This window comes from Esox lucius, chromosome 11 (assembly GCF_011004845.1).
Source record: "Esox lucius isolate fEsoLuc1 chromosome 11, fEsoLuc1.pri, whole genome shotgun sequence".
Lineage (NCBI taxonomy): Eukaryota > Metazoa > Chordata > Actinopteri > Esociformes > Esocidae > Esox > Esox lucius.
In genome coordinates, this window is record NC_047579.1 from 20,406,894 (window position 1) to 20,425,746 (window position 18,853).

General features: G+C 41.1%; 1 protein-coding gene across 4 annotated transcripts; it reads left to right on the top strand.

The window, feature by feature from the left end:
- The first annotated feature begins 2,034 nt into the window (after nucleotides 1-2,034).
- LOC105013038 (ethanolamine-phosphate cytidylyltransferase) lies at nucleotides 2,035-18,644 on the top strand. 4 transcript variants are annotated; one of them, XM_010874282.3, is made up of 13 exons: nucleotides 2,108-2,757; nucleotides 9,406-9,494; nucleotides 12,273-12,434; nucleotides 13,462-13,528; nucleotides 13,703-13,787; nucleotides 14,062-14,103; nucleotides 15,089-15,236; nucleotides 15,760-15,842; nucleotides 15,959-16,036; nucleotides 16,164-16,229; nucleotides 16,376-16,441; nucleotides 16,699-16,787; nucleotides 17,682-18,644. In XM_010874282.3, exons 1-13 carry the CDS (start codon nucleotides 2,636-2,638, stop codon nucleotides 17,794-17,796), a joined length of 1,212 nt encoding a protein of 403 aa, XP_010872584.1. In that variant the 5' UTR covers nucleotides 2,108-2,635; the 3' UTR covers nucleotides 17,797-18,644. The 4 variants fall into 4 exon arrangements, 2 of the variants coding, with proteins under 2 accessions (XP_010872584.1, XP_010872586.1); XM_010874284.4 differs by having other exon boundaries at nucleotides 2,636-2,757; nucleotides 15,098-15,236; XR_004576475.1 differs by lacking the exons at nucleotides 16,164-16,229; nucleotides 16,376-16,441; nucleotides 16,699-16,787; nucleotides 17,682-18,644 and adding an exon at nucleotides 13,916-13,965 and having other exon boundaries at nucleotides 2,035-2,757; nucleotides 15,089-15,842; nucleotides 15,959-15,998.
- The last annotated feature ends 209 nt before the right edge of the window (nucleotides 18,645-18,853 follow it).

Sequence of the window (18,853 nt, forward strand, 5' to 3'; positions counted from 1 at the left end):
CTCCCTTGGCGTCGTCAGCGGGCCGTGGGAGCAGGTCTCCCTTGGCGTCGTCAGAGGGCCGCTGGAGCAGGTCTCCCTTGGCGTCGTCAGCGGGCCGCTGGAGCAGGTCTCCCTTGGCGTCGTCAGCGGGCCGCTGGAGCAGGTCTCCCTTGGCGTCGGCAGCGGGCCGCTGGAGCAGGTCTCCCTTGGCGTCGGCAGCGGGCCGCTGGAGCAGGTCTCCCTTGGCGTCGGCAGCGGGCCGCTGGAGCAGGTCTCCCTTGGCCGGGGTTTGAGGGCTTACCTGCTACTTCCATTCTTTCCAGTCAGTTATTCTGTCAAGGTTAGGCACAGGCAGTCAAAAGGCAGATTTCTTGAACTAACAAACCAAAAGGGCCCAACACACAAACTAACAGCATCCTATGGACAAACAATAACCAACCACAGCAGGAAAACCAGGGCAACTTAAATAGGGTCCCCAATCAGAGGCAACACATAGCAGCTGCCTCTGCTTGCGGACACCTGACACTAAACACAGAGATGCCTAGAGGCATCTATTTCCTGCCAGGTCATAACAGGCAGTGTAGAGATGGCTATTGTTAGCCAAAGCGAAACATGTATGCAGCTAGTCTGGGCTGGGAGATTAATCGATGTTAAACCTGAATTGATTATCAAGTTTTACATTTGAGCTGGCAATTAGGGGACAATAAATAATAATTTGAGAAACCAATTTGTTTAGGGGACTTTGGAATTTGTAGAGCACATTTAATGAAAGACCACTTGTACTCTGGACTGTATTGTCTATAATGCAAAGTAATAACTCTGTGGATATTTTGCTGAGTTTTGAGAAATGTGCTGTATCTTGTAGCATAATTTGATGAGATACGTGCATCTCTTGTACTCCATTTGTAAAGCAAGAACTGTACTCATGTTTCTCATTTGACCACCTGTTTCAGATACAATAATTCGGTGGTCAGTGGAAGTAGATTCGTTGTTATTGTACTTCCAGTATAATGTCTGGTTTGAGCTACAAAGGCAGCACTGTTCTAGCCTATTTTATTATTATCATTATCATTATTATTATTATTATATGTGGATTCATAGCATTTCCTGGTTTTGGGTTCAAAATAAAGTTCCTAATTTAAAGTAATGAAAACATTAAAACATTTTAAATATTACACCTTCTGAATAGATAATGCTAAGCAATGCTGGAAGGTTGTTAAATCATTTTACATTCCTCTGTGGATGTATTAAATTGCATAATTGCAATTGATAGCATACTAACAGGCATTTTACAAACAGTAGCATACATATTGGACTTTAACTATATTGTGAACTGTGGTAGGAGGGTATCAGCATAATCAATGACACAGAAAACTGTGAAGAGTTTGAACAAACTTTATTCACATAGCATTTTTTTATTATTGTGTATTTTATGCCATAAAATTTATGTTTCAACAGCAAGTTAAAAATATAAAACCGCAACAAACTGTGTGTGTTTCTTTAAAGAACACAAAAACAATACAACAAAAAATACAGAAAAACATTTAAAATGTGAAAGAATAGAATACATTACCGGATAAAGTGAAATTTTGATTGTTGATGCTTCGACATTTGTAAAGGCCCAAACTTTAAAATAATCAATAGGATATCAATAGGATAAACTTGATAATTAGATAAGGATGTCAGTCTGTTAGCGGTACATCAAATGTCGAATTGACTTTTAAGGGCAATCGCCTGTATTTACATGAAAAACCTTTATTTTGAAGGCCGAACTAATGTGTCCCGAACGAACTGCGCTCTAATGTGTCGCGAACGAACGTTGGGATCTGAATCGCATTGGTGAAAAGAGCCATTCATTACGTTCCTTAATTTCCTTTTTAACTCAAACAATTATTTGCACATAAGGTGAAAACGTAGCCTGTTTACTCAAAAATATTGTATATTACATCGTATAATTAAGATGTAACCTATTTAAGCAAGCATTTCATGCTCTAACTAAATTTCGCCTTTACATTGGACATTTGAACCCTTTTAATTGTTTTAGTTCTTATTTTGAAGATCTAAAATAAGAGCCGTTCGAAAGGAAAATGAACCGGGTCTTTCAGATGAATTTACCTAGAAGAGCCAGCGCGCTAAATAGGCTCGGAATGCCCAAGACTAGAAATTAGACGACGATATGAATCCACTGTCTTCTTATGAGGCTATTGTTTTCCAAGTACGGCACCGGATATAGGACGTGGTGGATTATTAAATATAATATAATCATGTTGTCGTCTACTTCATTTCTACTAACACTGTGGGCCAAAACATTCTCAATGTGTACGCACATGGTTACACAGTGAATCCAGATGAAATCACATGACGGTGGAGCATGCCTCGATTATATAATGTCCGCGATCCTCTAGCAGTCATCGTACGATTCAGTGCCATATGACGCCACTTCCCAGGGATAGGAGGCGTTGTCCCATGGAGGTGCTGCGGAGGCGTCACTTCGATGCAGAAACCGGCTATCCTGCAAGGGGACATCCATTAGGCACAGCCTAAATAACGTCGAAGGGTTTAGGCATTTGCGTGTTCGTTCGTGCTTTATTGGGATTTTCTCATTGTCTTGGGTATTTGTTGAAATATCATAGATTTAGTCTTCTCGCGCACAAAAATGCTAAAGAACGGACATCATCAACTGAACACAGCAGGGAAAGACGCAGGGACGAAACTCGGCGCTACGGCTTGCAGTCCGGAGAAAAGAAGACGAACCATCCGGGTATGGTGTGATGGATGGTGAGTGATACTTAGCCTAATATCATTACCCCATAAAAGCTACATTAAGGTTTAGGTTGCTGTATTTTGGCCGCTGCATTCAGTCTCCTAGAAAGGAATTATCATTAATTTGAGGGATGATCACCGCTAGACTACGGCCATCTTATGGAACGACATAATTATTTGAAAGATTGCATTTATTTAGGAGAAAACATAATTTCATTATTTATCAAATGTCCAATGCACTGTCCATAGCCATAGCTCTTTTTACAAATAACGCCATAAACAGCAGCACATGCGATTCCATTGGCATCCCTTCTGTCAAAACAGAAAGGTGTTTCTATAGAATCCATACAGGCATGCCAAGTGGGTATATGATGTTTCTATAGAATCCATACATGCATGCCAAGTGGGTATATGTTTCTATAGAATCCATACTGGCATGCCAAGTGGGTATATGTTTCTATAGAATCCATACATGCATGCCAAGTGGGTATATGTTTCTATAGAATCCATACATGCATGCCAAGTGGGTATATGATGTTTCTAGAGAATCCATACATGCATGCCAAGTAGTTATATCTTTCCATTTATAATCATTATTATAATGTATTATAATGTAGGCTAATGTAGTGTAGGCTACTCACGGGGCATGTTACTTGAGCAAAATGTGTATCAACTTTACTCGACTATTAAGCAAACTGATGAAACACACACAAGCGTGCGTGTCAAACGGGATTCATAATGAGCCAATCATAATTCAGGGGTCGGAGTGTGTTTTCAAACGGCGCAACATTGGGTGGAAACCAAACACGGCTGTATGTTCCTGTCACGAGAAGCACCATCCCTTAATCTGAAATATGAACCATAGCTGACATTCTTGTCCACTTACAGGGGCATCTAGGGTTCAATGCCATGCTCCAGGGTGGAACAACAGACTGTTCACCTTGTCCGCTCGCATCATTTCTGTTACTGGCGGTACGCTCTAACCACTAGGTTATCTGCTCCCACCTACCACACACATCCACACTTCTCCAGTATCAGCCATGTAGATGCGTGCCCCATGTCGGGCAGTAGGGTGGGAAAACACGCTTTCATGTGTGTGAAGACCAGGATTACGGTGGCTTTCTCTGGAAGAATTCCAGTCATTTCGGTGTGTCCGCCTGCCCGCGGATCGATGGAATGTTGCGGAATATTTCGGATGCCAGAATATTAATCGCTGGGGTGAGTTCCCAAAGAGAGCCTGTGTCAACAGCGCTCATTTCAGTAACCCCTCTAACCCCTGCGGCCCACACCTGCCATGTCCAGGAGAGTTCACGCACTGCCGACTCACTCACCCGCTCCTCCCCAAAAAAGTGTTAGTTGGTGGCCTACGCTGGTCCAGCGGTCTAAGCTGATGCCTTCCGGTGCTAATGTATCGCTTTGGCATTGGTTTGAACATGTCTTTTAACCAGACAATTCAGTTTGTCTCAGTCAATAAAGCATAAAGGTTTATCCCTCCCCAAATCCAGGGCAGTATCCTTGTTGACCTCTTTAACCATCAGCTTCAGAAGGAGTTGTTGTATGAGAGACACTGGGAAAATGTACCCAAAAAACGAGGAAATGTCAGTGAGACCTTTTCTATTTGTTACCCGGACAGTGTCTTCCTCTAAGGGTTATAGTTAAGAACATTCTGTCCGATGACAAAGGAGCCAGGGTCAAGGTTTAGGGACCAACTGGCGTCAGCATAGCTACATCATCAACTGAGAGTAAAGTCCACTGACGCTCCTCACACATAGCTGCTGCTAGGCCTGGCAGATGTTCATTAGGAACCAAACTTGATTTATCTTTTATTTTCTCACTGAAACCAGAAGGTACGCACTGGTTGCCCAGTAAGACACATCCATTTTTTGTTTACCGTTGCCAAACATTTTTAAACGTGAGAGCCCAAATGAACATTGCTCATACAAAGCCTTTAAACATGCAGTGTGCAACCTCAGACAGGGGAGGATGCTTTCAATGAGTCATTTTGAGGTGATCTCAGTTACAACCACACTCTAGATGATCGGAATTAGAGAGATTGTGCATTCCTTGCAAGGCATTTATCATGAATAATATCTAGGCTTAGTGGTTAACAAACTTTTTGGAACATCTAAAATTGGAGTTACAGTGCATAAGATAATCATTATAATCAAGTTACTGTAATTCATTAGGCTGTAATGTGTGGATTTCATATGACTGGGAATGCACATACATAGATATGTATCTTTTATTTCAGATCATAGAACATTGGACCAACACGTCACATGCTGAGTTTAATTTTGTTCAGTGTATATCTGAGAACATTGCAATGACATTGATTATCTGTTAGTCACTCCCTTTTTTTTCAAGCCCAATAGTTGTTGAACAAGGCGGTGGGACTAAATGTGTTCTTGGGACTTTCCAATGCTCTGCTCTGTAACTGCACTGTCGTAAAACTGTTAAACGATTCCTATAATGACATGATTGCTCCAATATAGAGTACATTATTGATTTCAGACCCTGATGCTCAATCGGTCAATTAGCACAGATTTAGTATTTGGATAATGTACGTTCTGTTCTTTGTCATCACGCGGCATGGTAGTCTAGTCTGAAAGGGATCTACAATTAATTCCTAACACATGTGTTTTATTGTAATTACCAACTGTTATCCTCTATATATTTACAGCTTCGGAAAAAATGAAGAGACCACTGCACCTTTTTCTTTCCTTTCCAAAAAAGTTGAAAAGGAAAGTTTTGAGTGAGGAACAGAAGCGTTCAATTTGCAGTGGTCTCTTAATTTTAACCTTTCTGTTCCTCACACAAAACCTTCCTTTTCAAGTTTTTTGGAAAGGAAAGAATAAGGTGCAGTGGTTTCTTAATCTATTCCGGAGCTGTATATTCTGTAGTTCTATATCTTTACCTTATTACTGTATCTTTTATTTTTTTGTTTTTTAGTTGGGCACTTCTTTTTGTGCTATCTTTATCCCACAATTTCTTTCCCTATTATGGCCAGCTGCTGTAATTGTCAGACAGCTCTGGTGCTATTTAGGTGTCTATCAGCTAGCTATCACGCTAGTTAATATTTAATCACGGAATGTGATCCTGTCTCAATTCCCCACTCTGCTTAAAAATACAACAGGAACTGTGTCACCCTAGGCCAGACCACCTAACAAGCACCGAGCATTCCTGTGTTACATTGTCCAAGGGCAGGGAGACAAACAGGCCGGCAGATCAACAGGCAGGCGCACAGACATGGACCCCAAGCCCAGGATGGCAGGGGCTCCTTCACAAACAGTCTCTTACGTAACCCACCGGTAACACACACACACACACACACACACACACACACACAGACTACTGCTGGCCCCACCAGCAACACTCAGTCCCATTTAGAAAAAAAAACATGTGGGTTCCATTCCAAAAGCCAGCTTGAAGAAAACCTCAAGGTATTTGAATGCAGACACAATGTGCTTTTTTGTCACGCCACATGACGTTCATTCAGTATTCTACAGCGTTGAAACGGATGTGTTTGAAAATCCACTTTTTAACGTCGGCCATACGTCCCTGCGGTGTATGTGCACGTGTGTAATCCTGTTTCCAGACACCTCCGGCCAAATGTGTGCTAGAGGATAGGGACAAGGTTTAACTGCAGTGTGAAAAATATTGAAATAAAGGTCCTAAACAATTAAGTGATCAGATGATTTTTTCCAAACTTTTTCCATATTGGCATTTCCTAGGCTTTGTAGTGGGAGAGCTGGTTTTAGACAGAGTATGTACAGCGCCTTCGGAAAGTATTCAGACCCCTACACATTCTCCATATTTTGTTTTGTTATAGGCTTTATTTATAACTGATTATATATTAAAACGTTTTTAACATCAATCTACACACAATACCCCATGATGACAAAGCGAAAGACGCTTTTATTTATTGAAAATGAAAGCACTCCATATTAAGCTCAGATGCATCTTGTCTTTGATCATTCTTGAGATGTCCCTAAAACTTGATTGGAGTCCACCTGTGGCAAATTCAGTTTATAGAAGGTAACACCCTTCACTGTGAATGACAGAGCAAAAAGTAAACCAAACCAAAATCAAACTATTACACCAATGCCAAGTGCTCTCTGGCATAAAACAAGGTACAGACCAACAGCTGGCTAATGCCATCACTGGTAAAGCATGGTGGTGGATGCATTATGCTACGGGGATGTGAAGGCTGAATGGAGCAAAATACAGAAAGGTCCTTGAAGAAAACCTGATCCTGAGCACACAATACCTTAGACTGAGTGGAGAATTCTTTCAAAATGATGCTATTTTATTGCTCTTTGCTGGACATCTTTTAAATATGCATGTGGGTATTCTTATTGATTCTGAAATTTTTAAATCCTTTCATGATGCATTCCAGACATTTCAAAAGGACTTTCTGTATGATTCCTGACCCGAAACTCATCTAGGAGTCTTCATAACCTGTAATCCATAGTTCAGTTTTCTGAACTATGGTCATTAGAGTTAACTTTAGCCAACATTATCTAAAAAGCTTTGGAAGTATTTAGGGCATGTGACAATGATTTAAGTAACATCGAACAAAATGAGTTTGTCAGGGCTAGGTAGTAATGTGTTACACATACTTATTTGAACTGGCAAATTAGCAGTCTAGGGAAGTATGAGTTGGCCAATTGCCTACTCACATTAATACTTTTATGACTGGTTTATATCCAAAAGATTTTGTTGTCAGGGTAACCCTACCCCATTTCTGATAAAGAAAATGTAATGAATCAATAATAAAATAGGAAGGTAAATACTTTACTCCAATCTCAAGTAATTATAGGTCACATTCAATAGAAATCTTGGTAGACTTCTCAGTTACTTTAAAGAAACACTTAAGATTTGAGTTGAGTAGATCAACTGCAGCGAATACAAATAATATTCTTTCTCCACAGTTACAAAAAAACAGTAAAAACAACATCACTGTTTTATGTTACAGTATTGTCAATACATTTGTTTTGTTGTTACTCCCGTTACTATTTCAAAATCATTGCATTTGACAGCATATAATAAGGTATATTTTATTAGCTGTTTAAGTTTGTTCACTATGGGGATTGGCATTTAGTAGACTAAATTAGAAGGACAAGAAAAAGACAGCTGACCTTTATCCGCAGAAAAGTTTGAAATGGACATGATTTGTAAATATAAAAAAGAGATGTGGAGTTAACAGAAAAACTATTTGCTTAAAGGGATAGTTTAACAAAGATTCATAAATGGGTGAAAGTACACTTACCCTAAGTTATTCTTGAAGGTCCATGGAGTCATTTTTCACAACCAGACATTATTCACCTCTGAATAGATGCATAGTTCCAATTCATGAATTTGTACAATGCTGATTATGCTAATTCCAGGCTGGGACAGAGGTGAATAATGGCTTGTTGTGAAAAATCCCTAACACCTCAGACATTCTGCTGGATTTCTGTTGAAATGCCGCCACTGGCATTCAAACCCCTGGTCACAGTGATACAGCTGTTAGGACTGTATGTCCTAGAAAAATAGACATTTTATAGCAGCAATAGGAAGCATGTCAGGTGCAATACTTAATAAATGTTTTATGACTGCTAGTATTCACTTTTATGATCTGTCAAATGAGTATATACACTATCAACAGCTTTTGTTGGTGGTTGGCGATAAGAACACCCAAAGTTTCCACTTTCTTTGTAATCTTGTGGCCTTATGCTAACTTTCCTCGAAAACACAGGCTACATAACCACAAATACACTACTAAGAAGACTATAATGCCATTTGCTACATTAGGGAAAGTATAGCGTGATACAGTTTAGACTTCTGTCACCTATACTAAAACATATTGAAATATTTAAATGTGCATTACACCATTGCTCATAATTCCAATGATTGACTTTGATAGATGTTAGTGTTTCATGTAGCTCTCATAGAGGATTAATGAATCCATACTTATGGGGGAACTGCTGCAATATCCATATACAATTAAAAATTGTTCTGGTATTTTTGACTGTAGCTGCAGTTTAAACCCCATCCATTGAACTAGGAACTGTCAGCTGTTTGACTAATAGCAGGCTAATGCTAATGTCCACCTGTTTGTCATCAATGCCATGCTAGATTAGCCTATTACAACCAGAGTCCCAGTCTGGGCAATAATCTAATTATCTCCAGATGGTGTGCTCAGTGCTTATCACTATGACCATTCTCTACTGCATATATGCAGCGAATTACACTTTCTCTGATTCTCTTAGTTTTGTCGGTCTTAGATTATGGGAAGGTTTCCATCAATACTGTAGATGTCCTGGAAACAATGTCTGCATCTTGTTAACTGACCCTTTAAATTCCAATGTTTGTGTCTAGTTAAAGCAGGTGTTAGTCATTGTATTATCATATTACCCATGCTACTGGACAACATTTATAGTACTGAAATAGGGTGAAAACATTTTGAAAGAGGTGATCCCTAACCTGTTCTTGTCTGGAAAAAAAAAATGTTTCCGATGCAAAAATATCCTGCTAAATCGTGACCCCACTGAACTACAGTAGTGCCCTTGGCTAGTTATTCCTCTCTAATGCAGTTGTTGTCTGAATGTTGTTGATGACAGCCTCTGTGGTCAACAGTTTTTGCTGGCCAGGATTGACTGTTATTTTGTTATCCCCCTCTAGCTATGACATGGTCCATTATGGTCACTCTAACCAGCTGCGGCAGGCCAAGGCCATGGGAGATTACCTCATCGTTGGAGTGCACACAGATGGTAAGAGCCCCAGGCCTGGGGGTCCTGGGACGGCCTGCTACATGGGAGCCTCTATCACACCAGGGTGCTTAACTATTAGCACCAAACTCAAGAAAATGGAAATGGACTGAGACAGGGTGGAGTCACTCAGACTTGTCCAATCTGAAATAGTCATTAATTTTTTTAATTAACAATTTACATTGCTTATCTTATTGAATGTGACCCTGACCTCAGTGGAATGGACCACTACCCAAACCTCCTCAGACTGCCATAGACCCATACCTAGCATACAGTACCTCAGTCCTTCAACTGCCACTAACAGTGTCATATCACTCCCCAATGTGAGCATGTTCAGAAAAAGAACATCCAAATCACCTGAAATCAACTCCATGTTAGGTTTAATATTTATTTAATTTCACCTGAAATCAACTCCATGTTAGGCTTAATATTTCTTAAATATCACCTGAAATCAACGGCATATTAGGTTTTCTGAGTATTTTTCTTAAAAGGTGATTGGTCGTTATATAAACAACATACTTACACACCATCTCTTCTAAAGATGTTTGACTTGCACAGCACTGAACCATGGATTACTGTTTCTCCTGGTCCATAGACCATTTACAGGGTGAGAAAGCAACTAATATCATTTACGATGTCAATTGTAAAATATAATGGTGTTACAATTGCAAACACGTTCACACACTGTGTGGTTGCTTAGAGACAACCCGATCAGTGAGTGTAGGGTACAAGCTTCGGAGAGAGCGACACATGATAAGGTCTTACCGCTTCTACACTGTATATCATTTGCTGAAACTATTATTAAACTAGTGAGGAAAATATTATGGAAAATGCATGTGCTGTAAGTCGCTCTAGATTAGAGGGTCTGCTAAATGACTTTAATGTAAAATGTAAATGTAATGCTTACCAACGCTCTCACCTTCTACTGTCCATAATTGATAGGATATTATCAGATCCATTGTTGAACTCTAGAAAATATTCTCAAGGGTCTTATTTCAGAGGCCTATGGATGAATATGGAGCAAATAGGGTTAACTGTCTTGCTCAGGGAGAGAAAAACTTTATATTTGTTATTGTTTGAATAATTATTGTTTGAATCCCATTATCTTTTTAGTAACATGATGTTCCATTCATATTCTGCTTGAGCACAGTCGTTCCCGGTTCACTAACAGTGTTCTTCATTGTACTATTATACATGTTAAAACATTTTAAAACTAATAGGGTAAAGTGGGTAGTGAATAAAGGGTTTTTCTCATCATGGATGAGTCATTGCAGATCTTGAAGAGTTTTAACATTTGGCTTTGGTATTGCGTAACAGTGCATTTACACCTCGTATTAACAGGTCACTTAACTAATCAAGATATCCAGATCACTAGCTGGTCATGGCTCGTCTGCAAACGTAGTCATAATACACTCACAGGCCACTTCTTTAGGTACACCTTTTCAACTGCTTGTTAACGCAAATATCTAATAAGCCAATCACGTGGGAGCAACTCAGTGCATTTAGGCATGTAGACAGTATCGTGATGATCTGCTGAAGTTTAAACCAAGCGTCAGAATGGGGTTTAAGTGGCTTTCAACGTGGCATGGTTGTTGGTGCCGGACAGGCTGGTTTGAGTATTTCAGAAAGGGCTGATCTACTGGGATTTCCTCACAAAACCATCTCTAAGGCTTACAGAGAATAGTCTGAAAAATGTAAAATATCCAGTGAGCAGCAGTTCTCTGGGCGAAAATGCCTTGTTGATGGCACAGGTCAGAGGAGAATGGCCAAACTGGTTCGAGCTGATAGAAAGGCAACAGTTACTCATTACCACCATTGTAGCAACCAAGGTATGCAGAAGAGCATCTCTGAACACACAACACGTCGAACCTTGAAGCAGATGAGCTACAGCAGCAGAAAACCACCCCCGGTGCAACTCCTGTCAGCTAAGAACAGGAAACTGAGGCTACAGCACAGGCCCACCAAAATTGGATACTTGAAGATTGGAAAAATGTTGCCTGGTCTGATGAGTCTTGATTTCTGCTGCGACGTTCAGATGGTAGAGTCAGAATTTGGTGTAAACAACATGACAGCATGGATCCATTCTGCCATGTATCAACGGTTCAGGCTGGTGGTGGTGGTTTAATGGTGTGGGGGATATTTTCTTGGCACACTTTGGGCCCCTTAGTACCAAATGAACATTGTTTAAACTCCACAGCCTAGCTGGTTATTGTTGCAGACCATGTCCATCCCTCTATGACCACAGCGTACCCATCTTCTAATGACTACTTCCAGCAGGATAACACACCATTTCACAAAGCTTACAACTCAAACGTGTTTCTTGAACATGACAATGAGTTCACTGTACTCAAATGGCCTCCACAGTCACCAGATGTCAATCTGACAGAGCACCACTGGGATGTGGTGAAACGGGAGATTCCCATCATGGATGTGCAGAAGACAAATCTGTAGCAACTGGTGATGCTATAAAGTCAATATGGACAAGAATCTCTGAGGAATGTTTCCAGCACCTTGTTAAATCTGCCACAAACAATTAAGGCAGTTCTGAAGGCAAAAGGGAGTCCAACCCGGTACTAGCAATGTGTACATAATGAAGTGGCTGGTGACTGCTAATGTCCTGACAAATAACTTTGATCATTCTACAATATCAAAATGTTTACATTAACTTAATCAAAGCTCATCAAAATACTCATCATTGCAGTTTTTGCTCTGTTATGAAATTGCTCTATCTTTAAAATGTTACTGCTGATATGAAGTCTTTGTAATCTCGCAATGCTTTAGGTGAGATCTCGAAGCACAAGGGTCCCCCGGTCTTCACACAGGCTGAGCGATACAAGATGGTGCGAGCCATCAAGTGGGTGGATGAGATAGTGGAGGGAGCGCCCTACGTCACCACACTGGAGACGCTGGACAAATACAACTGTGACTTCTGTGTGCACGGAGGTGAGTACTCTTATGCAAATGGAGAAGCAAGCCGGTTCCGCTGACTTTGTTTTATCTGAATATGACAGATAGCTGCAGGCAGCCGAGAGTTTAGAGCATCTGACCAGTAAACCGAAATGTGGCTAGATTGAAACCCTGAGCTGGCAAGGTGAAAAACAAGTTCTGTCCTTCAGCAAAACAGTTAACTGCAATTTCTCCTTTAAGTCACTCTGTATAAGAGCATCTGCTCTGAATGACTTAAATGGCAAATGTAATTACTATATTTCATTCTGGATTCTACAAGGTCTAGGAATTGTTCATCAGTTGACGCTTCATGCAGGGAAGACGCTTGATTGGGATAAAGTCTGGGGACTGTGCAGGCCACTCAACTGGCTGTCATGTTTCTGAAACGGTTCTGAGACAATACAGGCTTTGTGACACGGAGCATGATCGTGCCGGGAGTTCAGATACGCCCATTGCTCAGTTGTTTTCAAGGGATCAGACATAGCTGGAAAACGTCCGCGCCCCTTCACAACGACACCACAGGCGTGTAGCGTTGACACCGGGCAGGATGGGTCCGTCCGCCAGTGGAGCAGGGGCGGTGATCACGACCACTGGAGCCGCTTCGTCTGGTCTTTAAGCTGATAGTAGTGGAACCTAGTGTGGTTGTTCGCTGCAGTAGTCCTCGTCACCATGCGAGACAAGGACCAACGAGTTGTTTTCCCGAGACGGTGTTCAGATTGAATTACTTGTTGGTGCCTCGCCTCTTTGCTCGCGTTATTAGCTTGTCATACTCCTTCCACCTTTCTCACCAAAAAGTGCCTAATGCTGACCATTAGAACCCCACATCTTTCACACTTATGCTGAAGCGAAGATGAACTGAAGCAACATTTCTTTCAGCAATTTACTTTCTGAACTTTTATCTAGAAAGACTGAATACAATTGGTTGTCATATCATACACAGTGTCCTTGTCCTATCCTCTTAAAAAAAAGTGTTGTCTTGCACCTAGACCAGAGTACAACAGGTATTTTGAATGGCTCTTTTCAGATGACATCACACTGACAGTGGATGGAAAGGACACATACGAAGAGGTGAAGAAGTCGGGAAGATACAGGTGCGACTACAAGCTGTTGCGAGTGTGTGTGTGTGTGTGTGTGTGTGTGTGTGTGTCTGTACTTCCTTTACTCTCCTGACTTAAAGCTGGAATGAACCCTGGGCCATGGCCAGTATTGGTTCTCTGGATACAGTTGTACGCTTTTGCCTGATGACCCAGCCACTGTTGTTTCAGGGAGTGCAAGCGAACCCAAGGAGTTTCTACCACAGACCTGGTGGGTCGCATGCTCCTAATGACCAAAGCCCACCACAGCAACATAGTGAGTACTGCATCCCTTCATTGGCTACCAAAGCTGCAGGAGTTGAGTTTGTCTTGACCACATTACCTGACCAGACAGAACTTCTGGGTTTTCGTATGGACAGTATGAACTCCTCTTATGTTTTACAGTATGTAGCAAACACAAACTTCCATTTTCGCCTACATGGACATCAATGGAGGTTAGGATTTGTTGCTGTCATGTCTCTTAGCTCCTATTCTTACTTATTCGTTGATATAGTACAATAATACTGTTATTCTGTCCTGTGCCCCCTCAGGGCCATTCTGACTATCAACAGCACACAGATAACTTTGGAAAGGTAGGTCTCATGTCTACTTTGATGCAACTTAACAAAAACATTTGTGGTTCCAAGCGATTTCTACATTTGTTTTGCATCATTTCAAAGAGAAAGCACTTGTTTCCTTAATAAAAGCATTCATAAAAGTAAAGTCAATAAAAAATCTGAGTGCACTTGACCATAGCAACCTGTGTCATGATCTACTATTACTGTTTATATTCTGGGTAGACTTTCTCCGCCACCACTCTTTCAACTCTTTGACACAAAGGGCATTCTTGATGTGCTCAGTTGATAATCAAAGCTGTGAGCCTGGCCAGTGGGTAATGAATACCACCTCTGTTTCCTCTGACCACAGGATCTACGTTTCATTCCAAGTCGGGGTGGGAAATAAAGGTTGCTTTAGAATGATCGTAGTTACATAAGAAGCGTTGTGTGTTTCAAACGTTGAAAGAAAATACATTTGTTCAGGGGCTTTCAAAGACATTGAGATACAGATGATGTGTTTTAGATTGATCACCCTGTGCTTGATGGAATTTTCCTATGCAGTGTAAAACCCAAGCTTGTGTTGTGTTCAAAGTTTAAAAAGGCTTCTAAAGTGTATCTTCATTTTAAATTTACAAGAATTATCCAATCAAAAACCCCAATCAACTGTAAAAAAATAAACACTTCCTGTTTCTGCTGGACTATTTTCCTGCTTTAGCAAACCAATTCAAATTAAGATCCTGTGTCTGTCCTTCAAGAGGCTAGACAGGCTACTGGATGATGTTTTACTCACCACTGGGTGGAGCAGTGTGACCAGTTTCTCTTATGAGAAATTAAAAGCCGGTTCAGTTTGAATACCAAATTCGCTAGGAATTATTCAAACTGCCACACACAGTGATTAATAGAGGCCCCTTTTGGCTTTAAATACAACACAGCGCAATATATACTAAATACCATACAGCATAATATTACTCTGAGTGATTATTGGAACACTGTATTTATCTGGAGCCTTTGTAAATTATGGGGGTTGCAGGGTCCGAAGGGCCACAGTCCGTGGACGGGGGTGTCCCAGTTCCTCCAGACCTCCCAGAAGATCATCCAGTTTGCCTCAGGACAGGAGCCTCAGCCTGGGGACACCATCATCTATGTGGCCGGGGCCTTCGACCTCTTCCGCATCCTCTGTCCGAGAGGCTCAGTTAGACACATGGCTATTCACTTGCATGTCGGACTCCACTCAGTTCAGTGGACGCCAGTCATTTCTAGAAGCCCAATTCTCCCTTCGCCAGACGCTTTCGTTTCATCCGCTAAACACCCAAGGTTTTCCATGTCTGGCGCCCAGAGGTTTGTGCGACGGTGTGCAGTATGTAGATGTTACGTAAGAGCTGTTCAAACATTCACAAAGGCCTTCTCGGGAGGCTTTTAACACCCTGATTAATCGATGTAGGTCACACTGTGTCTCGTGGTTCCATATATTCATATCTACCATGTTTTCCAACCATGTGACCCGATGAGGAAAAAATACGGGCCCTAGAAAGAGGAGCATGCTTCAACATAGAAATTCAGTGACATTCAGTTCTATTTTGCCGTAAGTTCTGTAGCAGCTTCTTTTTAGTTTTTTTTTAGATTGTACACTGATTTCAGAAGCCTGCTTGGTTGCTATTGTTGCTGGTGTTAGCCTTGACCAGTGTTGATCAGATATCGGCCATGTGGACTTCCTAGAGGCGGTTTCCAAGCTCTCAGACAAGCCATATGTCATAGTGGGGTTGCACTTTGACCAAGTGAGTCCTGCTCTGGTTCGTTCTCCTCAACTCCCACTGTAAAAAAAAAAAAATCATTATTTAATAGTGGTGATTTTTTTTTGATAATGTAACTTTTGATTTTGTTTAATTTACAGGAGGTCAATCGATACAAAGGGAAGAATTATCCCATCATGAACGTCCACGAGAGAACACTAAGTGTGCTGGCCTGTCGAGTAGGTTCTCACTCTTTTATGAAAGATATGTTTCTGTGAGAAGTCATTTTATAGATTGTTAAAATACTTTCATAATAAGAAATGACTGGACCGACCTAACATGCGTATATGCTGTTCGCTCCACCAGTACGTCTCCGAGGTGGTGATTGGTGCGCCTTATGCAGTCACAAGAGACTTACTGGAACACTTCAAGGTAAGGGGAAGGGACAACGTTCGTGTGCTCCACACCCTTTTGGACCGTCTGAAAGGTTCTCGTGTTTGTGGAAACCCCAAGGTAAACCATTCACAGTGGGTCAGTGTTTGCTCTCACCCCTCACCTGGTAAGGTTTGTCTCTGCAGGTGGACCTTGTCTGTCATGGGAAAACTGAGGTGCATCCTGACAAAGACGGCTCTGACCCCTACACTGTAAGTACCTTGAAACCTTTACTATGTACTGGTTATGTCCTTGTGTGTTTAAAATGGTAGAAAACAATACGGTATTAGCTGCTCTTTGAAAAGGGATTGGCTGAATAACAAAGGGGATAATGGGCACTGGCAATGATACTGCGCAGGTCACATTCCCCATCGAGTCACTAACAGAAACTGAGTGATTCAGACTGGAGACTGTGTTTCTACCAAATGTCTAAGTGAATATCAACCTGTGGATTGTCTCCTAAATGCAGGAGCCTAGGAGGAGAGGAATTCTGCACACTGTGGACAGTATGAACAGCCTCACTACTGATGACATTGTCCAGAGGATAATCAAAAACAGGTAAGGGCAGGAGAAAAGGACACCACCTCAGATGTCCTGCAGCCAGCTAGAGAGATTTGAAAACAGAAATATAGCCGGTACTTTAAATGAGACAACGGTTATGTCTTCATGATAATACTGTTGAAAGGTAAAGAAAATAACACCTTATATTAGTCCCTCTCCCAGTGACCAAGCCTGACTCTGTGCTTGTTTAAATACTTCTGGACCTGTTCCAGGTTTTAGGTGGACGCCACTTGAAAATTGAAAGAATACAAAAATAATAGTAGTGGAAATATTCCATACTTGCTGTACTTGACAATTAAAACAATGGTCTAATTACTTTTATTCTGAGACGGATTTAGATCCACAAGAGATTTGCTAAAGTGTGATTTTTTTTCTCCATTTAAACCAACTTGAGAAAAGGACACATTCTTGTTTGCCTTTAGAATGCAACAGTGTTGGGTCAGCAATACAACCAACTGTTGAGCAAACTCACCATATTACTGCAGCTGGTTGCCTTACGCAAGTAAACACACTGACTCTACAACCTCTGCTTTAAGTGAAATAAAAATTGTTTGTTTGCTAAAAACCAATGACCTTGCTGTACTGCATTTCGATTTTGTTGGAATTTTCCAGTTTGTAAGAATTTTTGTTGTCTTGTCACAGTAATCCTCACCTTCCACTGCCAAAGTTATTCTCAATGCAGAACGGGTGATTAAACGTTCAGTTGGTTGGATATCCTCACTGGCTGAATTCCAGTAGGAATTCCGCATCTCTTTGCAAGCTGACATTGTGGTTGAATAACCATACAATTCTAAGGGATCAGGCTGCAGTAGGATTGTGGGTTTACTGGACAAAATGCTGTTTAACAGAGTGTCCTATTGAAACCTCCCCTCTGTGCCACCCATGACGCAGGCTGCTGTTTGAGGCCCGGAACCAGAACAAAGAAGCTAAAGAGATCGCTGTGATACAGGCCATTAAGCGACGAGAGGAAGAGAAGGCCAAGGAAAGATCCAAGGCTGTACTCTAGGACGACGTGCCAGAAAATGCACACCCACCACTGAGGAACCGTTGACCACCTTCAGGGTCAAGCTGTGACTGACAGAACCCAAAACATCTAACCCCACCAATGAACCCCACCAATGAACCCCACCAATGATGCAGTGTAATCAGTCCACCTGTCCAGTGTCATAACTCCTAACCAAGACCCCTCCAGTTCACACTGTCTATAGCACCAGTGGCTCAAGTTACGACAAGCCTTCTTTTTTTAACAACAACAACATGCAGTATTCTTACAATGGGAGTTCTGTTGTAGATTCGATATGGTATCGTATTATGTTGACATGTTTTCTATCTGTATTCATATTTTTAAATCCGGCTGTAAACATTTTACGTCATTTTGTTCTTATGGTTTTCCTATGAATACCTAAACAGTATAGACCATTTTCTCCTTCACTCACTGAGTTTAACAACAAAGAGCAAGGCCCAAAATAGTCTTGATAAACCAGTAAAGTGTGTCTCTGAACATGGCACAGTGTCTCAAGCAGTTTGAGGCCCAACAGCAGTAAGGAGACCAAATCATTTTTTTGGGGTTTATTGAGCTTAAAAACATTTGGGAATTTTGAATATTCAAAGTATAGTCTTTTTTTTCAACATTCTGATTTGGACAAGGGAACGTAGAGACAGGTGTCAAGCTGTAAGCCAACACTTCGTTTTATTGCTTTTCAGCTTTTCTGCTGATTCTCTTCCAGTTATTATTTAGCATCCAACACTTGCATACAAAATGGCCCACTTTTCTCTATAAAGTGCACTATATACAGTGGATATAAAAAGTCTACACCCCGGTTAAAATGCCAGGTTCTTATTTTTCCCCCTCAAAGATTTCAGTTTGTTTTTCAATTGAATTGTTCACATTATAGGTCACATTGAAGGTGAAAAAAGTTCTGACATGATTTATCTTTGTCTCATTCTTTTACATCACAAAACCCTGGCATTTTAACAGGGGTGTGTAGACTTTTTATATCCACTGTATGACCTAGTGGTCAAACATACTGTACAATTTGGAATAGGCTGCTATTTTAAATGCA